This window comes from Prinia subflava, chromosome 10 (assembly GCF_021018805.1).
Source record: "Prinia subflava isolate CZ2003 ecotype Zambia chromosome 10, Cam_Psub_1.2, whole genome shotgun sequence".
Lineage (NCBI taxonomy): Eukaryota > Metazoa > Chordata > Aves > Passeriformes > Cisticolidae > Prinia > Prinia subflava.
Genome location: NC_086256.1, coordinates 10994261 through 11009545, shown reverse-complemented (window position 1 = coordinate 11009545; position 15285 = coordinate 10994261). Strand labels below are relative to the sequence as shown.

Below are 15285 nucleotides of genomic sequence, written 5' to 3'. Positions count from 1 at the left end.
GGAAAACAAGAGAACAGAGCCATTTCTCCTTCTGTTTGTTTATTTGTGATAGAAGAGCAGCCCAATCTGACAGGGCCTGGCTCCTTCACCTCATCCTCAAGGCCATCAGCATGTTTTGGTTACAGCCAGAGCAGGTGACAGGCACCAGGCCAGGAGAGCTGCTGCACTACCCTGCTGAAGGGCAGAGCACATCTTCACACAGGCCCAGTCAGATCCAAAGAGGCAAGAGGTGCTCGCTCTTGCACCACAGCCGAGCACACTAAAACCACCCTTTACTGTGCTCAGGCTAGGCCAGAGCAGGGCTGGTCCCAAGCAGGAGAGCCCAGGAGCTGATTTTAGGGGCACTTATGGCTCAAGTCTTGAATTTACAGGAATGGAAGTGGTCCAAGACAAGGCTGAGCTTGGTCTACCCCACACTGGAGCAAGCCACCAGCTGCCATAGAGGATCATGTAAGTGTGGCTTAAGCACACACTGAGCACCCAGCCCAGGCATAAGAACGGCAAGGCAACCTGGGCTTATCATGTGGGGGAAGCCATTCAGGCTGTCACAGCCCCTGCTATGTATTAGGCACAGGGCATGTGTTCTGTACTGGGCAGGTCTGGGCCCTTAAGTCCCATAAATACTGCCCCTATGTTCTCCACAGACACCTGGGCACAGATATGCCAGGGCAGGACTCCCAAGCTGGGCACACAGGGACCAGAAGGGACATGCAGCACTGTGGCATGGAACAAAGTGGCACAAGGCATCGTAGAGCAGGAGCACTCACACATGAGCTGGCAGTAACAAGCAGCCAGGGACGAATCTGCTCATCCACACAAGCTCTTGTGAGACAGGGAAGAGGAGAGGGCACCAGGACAGGAAGCGGTCTCTTCTTTTGGTCCTACTCAGAAGGAAATGGCCCCTAGGCAGAAGAGCCAGATGTAGGCACTTTGGGGAAAGTTCCTTTGGAAATACTGGAATGGGACTGCAGCCCCACAGCTGTGATGCAGGCAGCTGCCTCTCTGCTCAGCAATACTGAGAAACAGCACAAGCCCTCCCAGGAGGAGAAGTGGCCCATGGCTGCTCAGAGCAGAGGGGCTGAGCATGCAGACAGGGGACAGCAGGACTGGGCACAGGGGTACAACAGTCTGTAGGCACTTGACTTGGCTAGTGGCACCCAGGAGCAGAGAGACAGGTCCCAGCTGCCTCTGCCCCGGGGCTCTCATTGGCTCTGGGAGCACTTTACCCTCTAGTTGGCTTTGACCTTGCCATTGGTGACAGTGCCATTTTCATGGATGCTGCTACCGTTGTGCTGGGCTGCTTGTTGAGCCACCCTGGGCAACCGTTTGCCCTTAGTGTAGGACTGGTACCAAAAGTTGGAGAAGAGGATGAAGAAGATGGTCCCATAAATCCAGATAAGGTGAATGAAGATGGGGAACTGGTATTGGCAGTCAGGCATGAAGTAATACTGGGAGATGTGGATGGAGACAATCACAAACTGTGCCTGGGAGCAAGGCAGAATAAGAACAAGTTATTCTTGGGAGCAGGGTCAGGGAACCTACTAGAGACCTTATTTTTAAAGGCAACACCTAGACTCCCCCAGTCTAATGCAGAGATCTTTACAGTGAGGCAGTCAGCAGCAGCTGGAAGAGGCAGGCACAAGTCTCAGAGCAGCACATGCCTCTCACCCTCCCAACATGGCTGCAGCCCCGTAGCTGAACAGCACCCACACCCCAACCAGGCTAGTAGGGCTATCAGAGGCCCACAGTGGGGCAGAGCTACTAAAAAACCTCAGAGCAATAGGCCACAGAGGAGACTACTACTGCTGCTGGCTGCACCTTCCAAAGGTACAAGTGCTGGTCTGTCATTCACATCAAGTACATTCTCTGCTTCACTGCACAGACTCACCAGCTGAATGGCTGTGATGTGCTTCTTCCACCACAGATACTTCTGAAAGGCAGGTCCTGCTGCTGAGAGCCCATAGTAGAAATACATGACAACATGCACCATGGAATTGATCATGGCATGGAATGAGCCCATTCCCCCTGTTAAGACAGATTTTCCTTAGTGCAAGTCAATACTCCACAGCAATCAGCACTACACAGAGCTGCTAAGAGCACAGCAGGGCCAAAAGCCCCTTCTCAGCACGCTGGGGTAACCCTACCCAATCAATGCACCCAGTTGCCATCTTACCTGGACCAAACTTTGCTCCCCACCACCAGCTCCATGGCAGAACAGAGTGGTGGAAAAGGTGCAGGAATGTGACCTGTTCATTCTTCTTCCTCAGGACAAAGATCACCTGCAGTGAAAGCCCAACAACATCAAGGACCTGCAGCCCTGAGAGCAGCTAGAGCAGACTAGGCCACTAATTCAGTGTCTGATCTCAGTGATACATCCCCCTCCCTTCCTCCACACTCATTGTCATCACCCATTAGGTCACCCCACAGCTTCCAGAGCTGAGGCATGTGAAGAGTGGCCTCAGCATTAATATTCTACAGTGGCAGTGATGCCAGACAGAAGCACTACCAGGTCAGACTGAAAGGGCTGCAAAAGCAGCCACCCCAAATACACTGGGCCTCAACTCCCTGCCCAGCAAGTGGCAACAAGCCCTTCTCAGTCACTCACCGTGTCTGTCAGTTCAATGAACTTGGAGAAAACAAAGAGCCAAGCAACACTGACCATCTGTAAAAGAACAGGTTAACAGGTTAACAACTGAGATCTGCCTCAGCCTGAACATGCCCAGTGAGTGAAGGGCTTCATACAGTTACCCTGGCATGAAACCAAGGCCCAGAGACTGCACATCCTCTGCCTGAGGAAAGGCAGGAGCTGTGACACTGCTGTCCAAAAGGAAGTACTAAAGGCCATCCCCACTTGTCAGGAAAGGGATGAGAACTCACCCTGAGGGCCTTGGGGTCTTGTGAGAAGTCCACAGGGTCACATCGCCAGGTGTACCCAGTAAGCCACCCTGCCATCAGGAACTGCAACAAGAGCATCATCATGGTGAGGCCTAACACACACCCACTGCACCTCAAGCTCTGCACAGAAGGGCAGGGAACAGCCAGGAAAAGGGCTCCCTATCACCCACACAGCCTGCACACGCTGCTTTATACATGCTCAACCAAGCTGCCAACAACTCACCTCATAGACTATGTAAAGGGAGAGTCCCACCAGAAAGAAGTTGTATAGCACCATGAACTTCTTCAGGTTTAAAGGCTTCCTGTTGGCCATTAGTCGGGGACCCAAGGATAGGACAAAGTAGACATATCCCAGAAGGATGCCCATCACAAGGAATGGGGACTGCATCAGTGGATAATCAGCGATGCGGGGGTCTGCAGAAAGAGCCACAGTGCAGAGCAGTTAGCATCCTCACCCCAGCCTGCTGCCAGCAGGGCTACTGCCACAGCGGAGCCAAGGGCACGGCAATCCTGTTCTAGGACACGAGTGCAAGTAGGGAAGCAGTCTGGGAGCAGAGTCTGGTGAAGTCAGCCAGACTCAGCACAGTTTAGCCTGAAGCCATGCTGTAGGGCAGCCTGGAGATCTTCTGCCCAGGAGAGCACAAGTGCCCCAAAACAATTTACACAGGCACTGAGGCAAGACAGCTTCATAACACACAGCACATAGGACTGTATCTGTGTAAGGGCAAAGACAGGATGCAGTTATACTCAGGGATGACAGACTACCCCCCAGTGCCTCTGGCAGTACAGCACATAGTGTTACCTGTCTGATAGCTGGGCAGAGCCAAACACTCACCTGCTTTCTTCATGAAGTCCTGATACATGGTCACAATCCTCTCCATGGTGGTGGCAGTATCTCTGTGGAAAGAGGCAGGGAAGATCAAGTATGTTTTCCCGGGAGGGCAGCCTACACAGCATAGCCCTGCAGGTCAGCAAACTCCAAGCCCAGTTTCAGAGAAACAGTCATGTATCTGGCCAGTGTTGCTTTCAGCTGATCACACACCAGCATCCACTTTCCAGCTGAGCCACAGGCCTCCTCACGTCTCACAGAGCCTGGTCCTGTTTCCCCAGCTCTGCTGGGAACACCATTATCCAATGCCAGCAGTCCTTCCTAGGCAAGAATCCACGTTTCAAACTAGCTAGGAAAGCTTCCAACCTGAGCACTCTATCTCCAGCCCCTTAATCTTGCTCGTGGTGTACAAGCTCAGGCATTATCATCCACAAGCACCATGACATGGCCACTGGCATTGGCAGCCATACCTACTCAGCCCACTGCTCTGTCTGACCCTGGTGCGGAGATGTAGGGCTGGCCCACACTGTAGTGCCTTTATGATCAGCTTTGGGCTCCTGCCAACTGATTCCCACCACAGAAGTGGCACACCATCACTGGCAGGCCCATTACATGAGGAAGGAAATCCATAGGTTCAGAAGCAAACATCAGTTTCTGGTGTCAAAGTTCCTGGTTTCACATCCTTGCACAAAACCATCCAGACAAGAAACTACTACCACATAACCTAGAACCTCAGAGACCAGGTGCATCCTGCTTGGCAATGGCATTTCCACTCCCCTTCCAGGCAAGAGAAAGCCATACGATGTAAGGCTGCAGAGAGAAGGACTGCCACTCCCCACACTTGCTCAGCCTCAGTATGAACACACACCAGAAAGTGATCCAGGCAAATGCTCTCCAGAAAAGCAGGAAGGACCCAGGCTTTTACTGCTGCAGGCAAGTTTGAAACACTCTCACCCATCCCCTTGTGCTCCCCAACCTCTCCCCAGCCCACAGGACACCAGAGCAGCAGGAAGGGAGGCAGAGCATAGGCCCAGCCTCACCTTACTCATCCATCTGCGAGGGAGGCATTCCCCACAGCTGCTACCAGACACTCCACCTACTCCTTCTCTCCAAGAAGGTGCACAGGAGTCACTGCCCACGCATGGCCTGGGGAAATGGGTCCCCAGCCAGTCTCCCCAGGAGGTATATTGCTGCCACCACCAGGAAGCACATGGCCTCTTCCAGACCAGCAGCCAGGAGGCTGAAGCCAGAGCACCCTTCTTCTCAGTAAGGTCCCTGAGTACTCAGCAGCCACTACCACTTCAAGCCTTCACCAGCCAACACTAGCACTGCTTCAGTTTCACAGTAAGAGGAAGAACTCAATGTCATCTTTGCTGTAGGCAGGAGGGCAGCAGACATTTCCTGTGCAGAGTTACCAGGCACCTCCATGGCAGGCTTTGCCGGCAGTAATCTTCAGGGGAGCCTGGCACACGCTATTCTGGCTCATCATTCCCTGCAAATCAGTTTGGTGCAGCAGCAGTGCTGGCTCTGTGCCTTCCCAGTCATACCGTCTGCATTCCTCCAGACTGGGGAGTGCCACCTAACCTCTCTGCAAGGGCAGCAGGCAGGAAGAGGTCTCCTGCTTTACCTCAATTCTCCAAAATACCCATTCTACCAAGCAAGGCTCCAGAGCAGCCATGCAGCCCAAGGGCAGAGCCCAAGTTTTGCTGTGCTTCAGAAAGAACAGAGGGTGGTTCCTTGTGCTATCTTGGAGATACAGCAACAGGGCAAAGCCCACATGGGACTGATCCCCCACACACATCAGGGGCACCTCAGCAGCAAAACAGACATTCACTCTTCCAACACAAGGTTGTTCAAAAGGTTTAATAGCAAGAAATACTCACCGTGATGCAAGCAGTATTTAAGGTTCTGCCTTTGTATTTAAGGGCACTGCCAAGATAATCAACTCTCCACACGCAGCAAAGGCTGGCTAAAAGTATAGCACAAACTATTGCACCCTTAAGAGACACTCAAGGCTCAGCTGTGGGAAATACAGTAAGTACAAGCCTAGAAAGCTGCTGAGCTTTATGTTGCCTTAATGGCTAAGAGTGAGCTCCAAACTTGTCAGTCTAGTTTCAGCTTTCAACCACTATATCCAGCTACACCTTTATTTGCTAGATTGAGGAGCCCTCAAGAGTCAGTTCCCAGCAGAGGCACCTGACTATTCAAGGTCTGTGTTTATCTTATCAAGGTGAATGAGTCAGCCTTACTACAGGTCCAGGGCAGAGACAAAAATCCTGTCAAGTACTTGCCTGTTTTAGTCAGGCTAGGATGAGAAGAGAGTGTCAGCTCTCCTTGAGCTCAAAGCTACATCTCACACTGCAGCAAAACACTTCTGCTCAGGCACTACAGATCACTTCACTGACCTGGGCCAAAGCCCCCAGTACCACTGGCCAACTAGGACCATAGCTCAAAACAATTCTGGATCCATGACAACTATTCCCCCAAGCAGTGAGAGAAGCCAACTTCAGCCTAGGACTAGCACAGAAGTCTCCATCAGAGTGAACAGCAACAAGTCCCTCTTACCCTCTTGCTATTTTGTGAAGCACCTCCAACTCTCCTACAGCCACACATGCCACAGGAAGTTGGGAGGCATTGGTCTTGTCCTGAACACAGGCTCCAGGCAAGCACCAAGACTTCTCTCAGGATTGAAATAGTAGAATTATGCTACAGGCCCTTATGGAAAGGACTTCTAAATTTTCCTCAGTTTCTCTAGGCAGAACAACATCCTGCTAAATTAAGCTAACAGAACCACCATGTCTCCAGGGAAACCCCTGAGGCCTTCAGGTCTTGGCAAGACCTGTCATCCATCCATGCTGGAATGCAACATCACTCTGCATCAAAGTGGCCAAAGTATGCCTTGCTCAGTGGGCAGATGCAGCTATGTCTTGCCCTCCTCCATCCCTCGAGGGGCAGCCACTGGCCTTGGGGTGTTGACACTTGAGCAGCAAAGTAGGAGCCACAGGGCAGGCCCAAGAGTTACCTTCACTAGGCAGGGGGTGTGAAGCGCACTGGCCTGCCTAAACCATGACTGCTCCATGCCAGCCCTTCTGCTGCAGGCAGGGGTTTCCCAGCACAGAGTACCAACTGTCCAGGAACCTGAACTCTCCTCTGTCATCTCCTCTGCACAACACTCCTCTGCACTTTGAGAGGGGTTCACCATTCAGACAGGCATCTGCTCTTACTGGACTCTATGCTGCACTGTATATCACACACTGCAGGTCCTCACAGCACAGTGGTTGGATCAGTCCACTCTGCACATAGAAGACACTTGCTTTCCTCTGACTCCTCCTAAATCCTGACCTTCTTAGGAAAGGAGCTGGGAGATGAGGAACCCAAAGCTGAGCCTTGAGCAGCTGAAGAGAAATCAAGCAAATAGGTCCAAGCATCCCAAATGAGCAGGAACCCTAGGGGCCCAAACACACCCTGCATGATACAGCAAAACCTTGCAACACATCTTCTATCCCTCAGCAACAGCGAGTCACTTCCCCATGTCAGAGAAAAAGCTCCCACTATTTGCAAACTAGAGTATCAGGCCACAATCTGCTCCACTAACCAACATCAAGGATTAAATACTTGCTTACACCAAGCAATGTGTATACTGCATATTTCCAGCAAGCTGTACAGCTAATCAGTGCAACTTCAGCAACAACAGCAAGGCCTTTTATGACCAGCCCCAGTCAGACCACAGCACTGTCAGAACCACGACACAGAGAGAGACCAGTTAGCTTTGTTAACAGCTCTGCAGGGCACACATCTCCCCACACAACAACTCTCTGCAAGCAACAGACTGCCCCGGACATTGAACATTCCTACTCCTCAGCATTCAGGTCAGAAATCAGTCCTGTAATAAGCGCAAAAGCAAACACCCTCATCTCCCCACTAGTTTAATTAAAAGCAGCACCAAAACCATCTGGTAGGTGGCCACAGAGCTGACACTCCAGGAAGAGTTGGCACAGGGCCCTTGCTGAACTGGCTAAAGCAGGCCTGGCCCCTGTGGGGCTTCCCAGGGAGCAGCAGCCCTCAGGAGACAATCAGCTGGCCAGATGTGAAACTGATTCGCATCCCTGACCTACAAGCTGACACCAAGGCTTGTTGCTGCTGTGAGCTCCACCACCACTCAGGAAGAGGCATCTTCCTCCCCCAGCTCCCCACCATAGCACCAGCCCAGTTGCCTGTAGTTCAGAAAGCCACTGTTGGGTCCAGCAAGGCCTGCACACAGCCTCATGTGCCCATGGACTGTGTTTCCCTGCAGAAGAGTGGAACTGATCAAGCCAGGCTCTGGCAGCCCCAGGCCAGGCACAGATAGGGGTGTGTAGTGCACACACATGGCTGGCACTGCAAAACCTCACCACCGAGAGCTGACAGACAGCTGCAGAACCTTTCCTGAGCTTATGAAGCACAAGTGAATCCAGCAAGATGAGGAACATGAAACTTTATCTGCCCCAAACAACACACAGGCAGCAAGGCAGTCAGAGCAAGACAAGAGGGAGAAGGAGCCCAGCCAGCCATAAACTACAAAGCCCTGTTTTTTATCAACTCCACAGTGGGCTCACTCTAAGACTGAGGTGTACAGTGAAAACTGAATTTGGATCTCTCTGTCTGCTGCTCTGTGCCCAGTGAAAGGGAGAGGGGCTTGTAACCAGGCAAAAGACACCTATTTCACACACAGCATCTCCTAACATCAGCTGAAACACATGCAGCAGAGGCCACTCACCAGGAGAACTGTATTCAAGTACACTTGCATTCCTGCTAATAACTTCAGCCATTCACTGAAGACTCAAGATAGCATTGTTCATATGCTTCTAAAGTCATATTTTTTCTCAAAAGAAGTGAGTCTAAAGACATGCCTGTCACCAGCTCACCAGCCACAGAAGACAAGTCTGGCAGGACAAACAGAGCTTCTATGTTTTCAGTATGGAAAGCCAAACCAACAGATTAGAGCAGAGCAGTAAAGCAGCTCTGCTAGCCTGGCACCTCAGCTCTGAGGATTGGGGCAAACTCTGATTGGAGTTTGAGAACAACCAGTCCCAGAACTCAGCCCACAACATAACTACAAAGACTGCATGGAAACTTTGTGCTAGCACCACCAGATAAATTTTCCTATTTGAATCCTATCCATTGGTCACTTCCTCTAGCTCACCTACTTCATGCTGAGTGTCAAAGGACATGGCCAACAACCTGATACCGTAGGTTCTACATCAACACATCCCAAAGTCAGTACAGGATGTGTATGTTCACATAAGGGATGCAAACTCTCCAAGTCGTGATATGTAACAGCTCTTGCAAGAGCCACCATTGCAACCGGTGCAGGAATCACACCAGCTGGAGGCTGCTCCTGGCACACTGGATCCAACGGGCAGGAAGTGTCCTGCCTGAAGCTGAGCAGTTTCCTCATCTTCACCAAGTGTGTGTTAATACCCTACCACTCTCTCACGAAGTGGCTGTAAAACCCTGAGGCCTTTGGACAGCATCCTAGAAACAGATTAAGCTCTCCCCTTCCCATACTCCCTGGAATCCGGGAAAGCAAGAGGAGACTCCCAGATTAGCAGGAAAGCTCTGACTGACAGCCAGTGTGGCACCTCACAAACTTTCAGGGAAAGGAGGAACACATTGCAATAGGGTACTGGTAACATTGTACAAAAATCAAGGCAGATAATCAGACTTCAAGATTCCACAACAGCATATCTTGCAGTAAGAAGTTTAATATGCACAGCTTAATTTTTTCAGGGGCAGCACCTCCCCAAGCTGTTAAGAGTAGGTTTATTCTTTATCACGCTCAAAGTCGGTGGCTGCATATTCAGAGAGCTGACAGCAGTCAGAGAAAAAAACAGAAAAGGCAACATTAGGCAGAAAATCTGACATAGCAAGAAACAAAGGAGTAAAGAAGTGAAGAAAGAAAAGAAACAATGAGATACAAACAAAAGTGGAAAATAAGGTATTTCCTTTCTGAGCTAACCATACTGATCTGCGTCACTCTCTCATACAGCACCAGGTGAAAGGGGAAGGTAGAGATGACTGAGCTCCCTCTCTGAAGGCACCCAGCAGCCCCCCAGAGTGCACAGAGCACACTCAGGACAGACAGGACTAGGCAGGTGACAGGAAGGCAGGCAGGGCTACATTAAGCAAGGCCAGCTTCCATCATCTGCATCCAAAATCAGGTCAAGCCTTGTAAAGCCACCTAGCAAAGAAACAGAGTACCCCTATCTGGAGGTGGGACAGGCTGTACCACAGCATTCATCTCTGGTTTTAATCACTATGCAAATGCCTCAATACAAGGCTTCATCTCTGTTCTCACAGCCCTGGCTGTAATCATGACACAGTAATGATTACTATGCTCTGCCTCATTCAGGCCTGTGCATTAATTAGACAGGCACATCAAGATAAGATGGGCATTTAAATCTACAAAGCAAAACACAGAAAGAGAAGACTCAAATTCCTTCCAACAGCTTTATTTGGACTATTCGAGAAGCCCAGGTGTGAACCCAGAGCCACTTCTCAATGAGACAAGGGGACACTGCCTGGAACTTACCATGACATCAGCTTTGGGTCCTGTACCCTGCACACCAGGAAAGCAGTGCAGTCACACCATCTTCTAACAAGAGAGCATGATGTTCTCTGACAGTATGAAGATGTTATACTCCAGGTAGCACAGTATATGCACCTAGAACCCAACAAGCCTGAGGCTTAATGGTTACCACAGTCAAGCACAAAGAAAGTGAAGTATGAAGCCTGGTTATCTCAACACAGGTGTAGACTGACCACTCAAAGTCAGCACATTTGCTTCTACTGCTGTACAGACAGGGAAAGCCTCTTAGGGTTAAGTAGAAGCAGCACGAGTTATAAAATCTGTGTGTGTACAAAGCAAATCTTAAACCATGAGAGCAAGCTAGCTGGTCTTATCCACAGGGTAAGAGCACTTCTTGCAACAAAGCTGGAGAACTTGCTGCCAGTGACAGCTCACCACCCTGATCCATCCCAGAGGGGAGAATCAACCCTATGACACACTAAGGGAAATCAAGAAACATCAGACTCAGTTACCACCTCCTCTATCCTCAAGCCACTAAAGGCTCAAAATGCAGACAACAGCCTGGTGGTGGGGAATAGGCTGTGGCAGCTGCAACTTGTCATCTCTGAGCAACAGCAGCCCCACAACTCCTGCAGGGAAGAGTCCTGGCTCCTGGGGACCGTCTCCTCCCTATGAGAGCCCAAGCTGCCTCACCTGTTTGACTGGCAAGAACCAGACTTTCCAGCCCAAGCACTCCCACCATCTGACAGCCACTAGGGCACACACTACCAGAACTCCAATACAAAAGCACAGAGCATCTCTTGGGCTATCACAGGCACCCCTCCCAGCGTCTTTTGTAAGCATCTCAGGCTGAGTGTTCACTGTGCTGTAACCCCCAGCAGAAAAGGAGAAAGCATTAACCTGTAAGATTTGAGGACAGCGCCCAGCCAAGCACCTGCTTCTGACACCAGGTTCAGAGGGTCCTCAGGATGCAAAGCTTTTCTCCATCAGGAGAGAAAGGAGACACTATGCAACTTCAATAACCTCCCTTATTTTTATCTCTAACATATGGTATGAGACCTCTATGTCAGAGTGAGCTTTTACTCCTAAGTCTCAGTTTTAGCAGTACTTTTTCTCATATTACACTTCTTCCCTGAAGGACCATATAATCCCCCCACCAACAAACCTTCAGGAAACAAAAATAAGAATACAATACGAGGCAGGAGCACAGAGGCCCAGGCTGTGTGGGTGGCACAGCTTCATCCCTGCAGCAAGATGCAGCAAGTAGATGCTGCAACAGCTGGCATCTTGCTGTTTCTCATAGGAACAGGCTGTTAGCAGCAGCTCACACCCATAAGCTAAGGGGCTTCCTAGGAAAGAGATAAGGCACAGCAGTCTCAGTCAAGCCCCAAGGGCTCAGCCAACTGTTTGACTCTAAACTATCCTTAAGAAGCTGCCCAGCAGGTCTGGTGGGAAGGTCAGCTCCATCCAGCAAGGAATCTGCCCTGGCTGCATTCTGGTAGAAGAGAAGGTGGTCAATTTGGGACAGCATAGCAGGATGGATGCATTGCTGCACAGGCAATCCTGATCTCCAAGAGGAGAAGAGATGCTCTGAGGAATGCACTAGCAGGTAAAGCACACAGTGTTATCCCATGCTGCCCACTGAGCATAGGAAGGGGTATTCACTCCACTTCTCCCTCCCTGCCTTTATCACTTCAGAACCAACGTGATCAGTCACAGGGAAAGACCCTGACAGCCCCTTTGCAGGCAGCAGCCCAGGCACTGCCTGCCACCCCCAAAGCTTTGCCTCTTGTTGCAATGCCTACTTATGCTGCCTCATTTAGTCTGTTACAACGTAAAAAATAAGTAGCTTTCCCTTCGTTATAACAGAGGAACTGCCCCACGTAGAGATCTACAGACCAAGCCCTCTACTGCCAGTTGTTACGGAGCCTGCAGCGGTCTAGGAAGCGCAGACCCCTATGAACGACCACACCAGTACCAGCTGAGCCCGAGGCCAGGCAACTGCTGCCACCAGGGGGGTGACAGTGACCTCCTCCTCCTGCCACCGCGTTCCGGAGCGAGGGCCAGCAGGAGGCCAAGCACCTACACGAGCCGCCACTCAAAGCTGACATTGTGTCGCAGCAGCGGGGGAGGCCTGGTACTGCCACCCTGTCCGGAGGAGGAGGAGGGAAGAGCCCTCTGAATGGTTACATTGATGCCGAGAGCTGGGTAAAAGAAAGCTCGCCGGCCGCCGGGGGCTGCTCGCTCCCCGCTACAGAGGAGCCCCAGGAGACCACAGCCCTTGGCTGCTCGGCGCACCATCAGCTCTCAGCCCGGTGCCCACGGCAGGAGCCGGGCAGCGCCCGCTCAGCCTTGCTGCCACCCCTGCGAGTGCCTCTGGCAAAGGCCCCGGCCCCGCCGCAGGGAGCGCCGAGTCCCTCCCCCCGCCGCGCCCGGGCGGTTCCCGGCCCGGCTCGGGTGTGGCGCGATCGGGCCCGGAAGCGGGGCCGCGGCCCAGCGGGGCCTGCGCGGCTGGGAAGGGCCGCAGCGGGCCCAGAGAGGCCCCGCGCCGCCGCCACGATGTGTGGGGGTTCAGGCACCTTTCAGCGAGCGCGCGGGGCTACTCCGCTGCCTGTGCAGCTAGGACAGTCCCGCCAAAACGCCAACGGGGCGATGCCGATCTCGTTCCTGAGGCTGCACAGCCAGCGGTCCCTGAGCCGGGAAGCAGGCGTACCCTGGGCTCGGGCCACCGGCCAGCACTGGGGAGGCAGCTCCCTCACGGCCGGACCCAGCGCGGCCTCCGGCACAGACCTGCCGGGGCGGAGGCCGGTGCTTGTGCCACGGCACACAGCGTGGAAGGACAGTCCTTTCCCCCGGCCGGCCGGGAAAGCATCTCCGCCTCACACAGAGGGGCCGGCTCTGCCCCAAGGAGAGCAGCCGACTGCGGGCAGGGAATTGCACCCTTCCCTGGCACCATGGGTGCGCTAGAGCAGCGGCATCAGTCTGTGAACCAAGAAGCATTGCAGTTCCTCACACAGTCAAGACTCTGCTGCTTTTGAGGGGAAAAACACCCTACCAAAAAGCACTTCAGCAACTCAACTTGGACTCCACTTATGCTTCTCCGTCTGACACGGGCAGGTTTGCACACCGGCGGACTTGCCACACGGTACTGCGGGTGCCCCCCTTTCCGGGGGGGGTGACAGCCTCTACAGCCGCACCCAGCGTGATCACCCGCCAAGGGCACGTCACAGTGTCACAACACTCATCCCACCCATCAGGCCACGGCCTGCCCAGACGCGCCCCTCCGCCCCTGTGATGAGGAGACACCACACACCTCCTCCCATGACCATGAGCATCCCAGGTGAACATGGACATACATATACATACATGAGCCTCCTCCAGCAGGCTAGTTAACAGGTGCCAAGCCAGCACATGGCTTCCCCGGGGCAGGACCCACCATTCCTGGCAGCAAAGCTTAACCCCCCCAAAGTAGCTGAACCCTGGTAAGGCCACTCCAGCACTCTCCTGCTCCGCAACCCTCTGCAGCTTCCGAAGCCCCCTCAGCACACCCCAACGACCAGCCTCGACCCACCGCTGAGCTCGGACACCTCCACCCAAACCCCCGCCCCGCCCCCCCCCCCCCCCAAAAAAATATCCCAAAGGACAACTGGGACAAATCAGACATCCCCAGCTCACCCCTGCCAGGCAAGAACGGGCCCCGCACCCTCCACCCCACGGCCACCCGCACTCACCGCCAGCCGCACCCCGTTCTATCGCCGCCACGGCCCCCCCAGCCATTAAAGGGGGAAGCCCCGCCCCTTTGTCGCTGCCGATTGGCAGAAAGTGCAGAGCTCCGCCCTCAGAGGAGCCGGGACCAATCGAAGCGTCCGCCGCGTCCCGCCCGTTCTGTGGCCACGCCCACCGCGGCGGGGCTTGAGGGGCCGGGGCTGCGGCCGGGCTGTGGGAGGTGGGCGGTGTGAGGGGAAGGTGGGACATGGCTGGGAAAGGACGCGGAGAGCTGGAGACACTGGACAGAACCCAGAGACTCTGACCGCCTGCAGTTTCCAGAGTTTCCATCCTGTAGCGCCTTCTCAGCCATGCCAATCTGCATCCTAAAAAGTGGCCGGGACTTGGCTCGTCTGGTCGGAAGGCGTTTTCAGAACTCACTGATCTAATTGTTAGGACTCATCTTCTCATTTCCAACTTAATTTCATGCATGGCTGGTTAATAAGCTTTGGTCCTATGCCAGCGTTGTAATTTATCTCACCCAGGTCCTACCTCGGTGTTCATGCTACAGTGTATCTGTAGACTGCAATCACCTCCCTCTCAGCCATTAGCAGGGAAGACTAAACAAGTTTTTCCAGCGTTTTCTGCCTGTCCCTGCACCTAATGCCATGGCAGCTCTTTTTGCTGTACTGCTCTCCTGAAGATGGGTGACCGGGTGCACTTGCAGACTTGGGCTCACCTAGTGAGAATTCCCCATCTGGGGAATTCTGCATTCTGGCAGGGCTGCATTTGCAGAGGCAGGTCAATGTCTCTTCTGGTGACTTTCTTGCCCTTTTTTTGGTGGTACAACATTCCTTTACTTTCCCCTACATGGTTAATTCACTACAACATTCTAATTTCATCAGATTATACCTAATATTTGTGCCAGTCCTAAAGGAAACTAATTTATAAAAATATCCACAAAGTACCTCAGTAGTGACCTGTGTGTCCTGATATGCTCCCTTTCCTCAGTCTCAGCTTTCCTCTTTTAAACACTCCTTCCCACACAAAATTCCTGTGCTTGTTTCTGCTCCAACATCTACCAACGTTCCTAATTGGTGTCAAGGTTCAGAGCTGCTTCCCTGGAGTCCAAGCAGGACTCCATTTTTTTCAACCATCAAGTTAGTCGACATAATAAACTTTATTTTATCCTCCATTTCCTGCCTGTGTGCTGTGTTACTCTTTAACTGGATACTGTTAACACCAGACTGGCAGAGCCCAACCAGTCTGGATCACTTCTTCTCCCTTG

The 15285-nt window shown here is 52.6% G+C and overlaps 1 protein-coding gene across 2 annotated transcripts; it reads right to left on the bottom strand.

Moving 5' to 3' along the window:
• Nucleotides 1-22: 22 nt before the first annotated feature.
• ELOVL1 (ELOVL fatty acid elongase 1) lies at nucleotides 23-14114 on the bottom strand. Of its 2 annotated transcripts, none has more exons than XM_063407288.1 (8): nucleotides 14024-14114; nucleotides 3731-3792; nucleotides 3119-3309; nucleotides 2878-2958; nucleotides 2606-2662; nucleotides 2174-2279; nucleotides 1889-2025; nucleotides 23-1484 (listed from the first exon to the last, which is right to left on the bottom strand). In XM_063407288.1, exons 2-8 carry the CDS (start codon nucleotides 3774-3776, stop codon nucleotides 1230-1232), a joined length of 873 nt encoding a protein of 290 aa, XP_063263358.1. In that variant the 5' UTR covers nucleotides 3777-3792; nucleotides 14024-14114; the 3' UTR covers nucleotides 23-1229. The 2 variants fall into 2 exon arrangements, with proteins under 2 accessions (XP_063263358.1, XP_063263359.1); XM_063407289.1 differs by lacking the exon at nucleotides 14024-14114 and adding an exon at nucleotides 12872-12896.
• Nucleotides 14115-15285: the final 1171 nt, after the last annotated feature.

Coding starts and splice junctions, on each gene's coding strand:
- ELOVL1 (XM_063407288.1), bottom strand. CDS start 3,776: ATGGAGAGGATTGTGACCATGTATCAGGACTTCATGAAGAAAGCAG. Junction 3,310..3,730: donor GGACTTCATGAAGAAAGCAG/GTGAGTGTTTGG, acceptor CTCTTTCTGCAG/ACCCCCGCATCGCTGATTAT. Junction 2,959..3,118: donor CCCTTTACATAGTCTATGAG/GTGAGTTGTTGG, acceptor CTCTTGTTGCAG/TTCCTGATGGCAGGGTGGCT.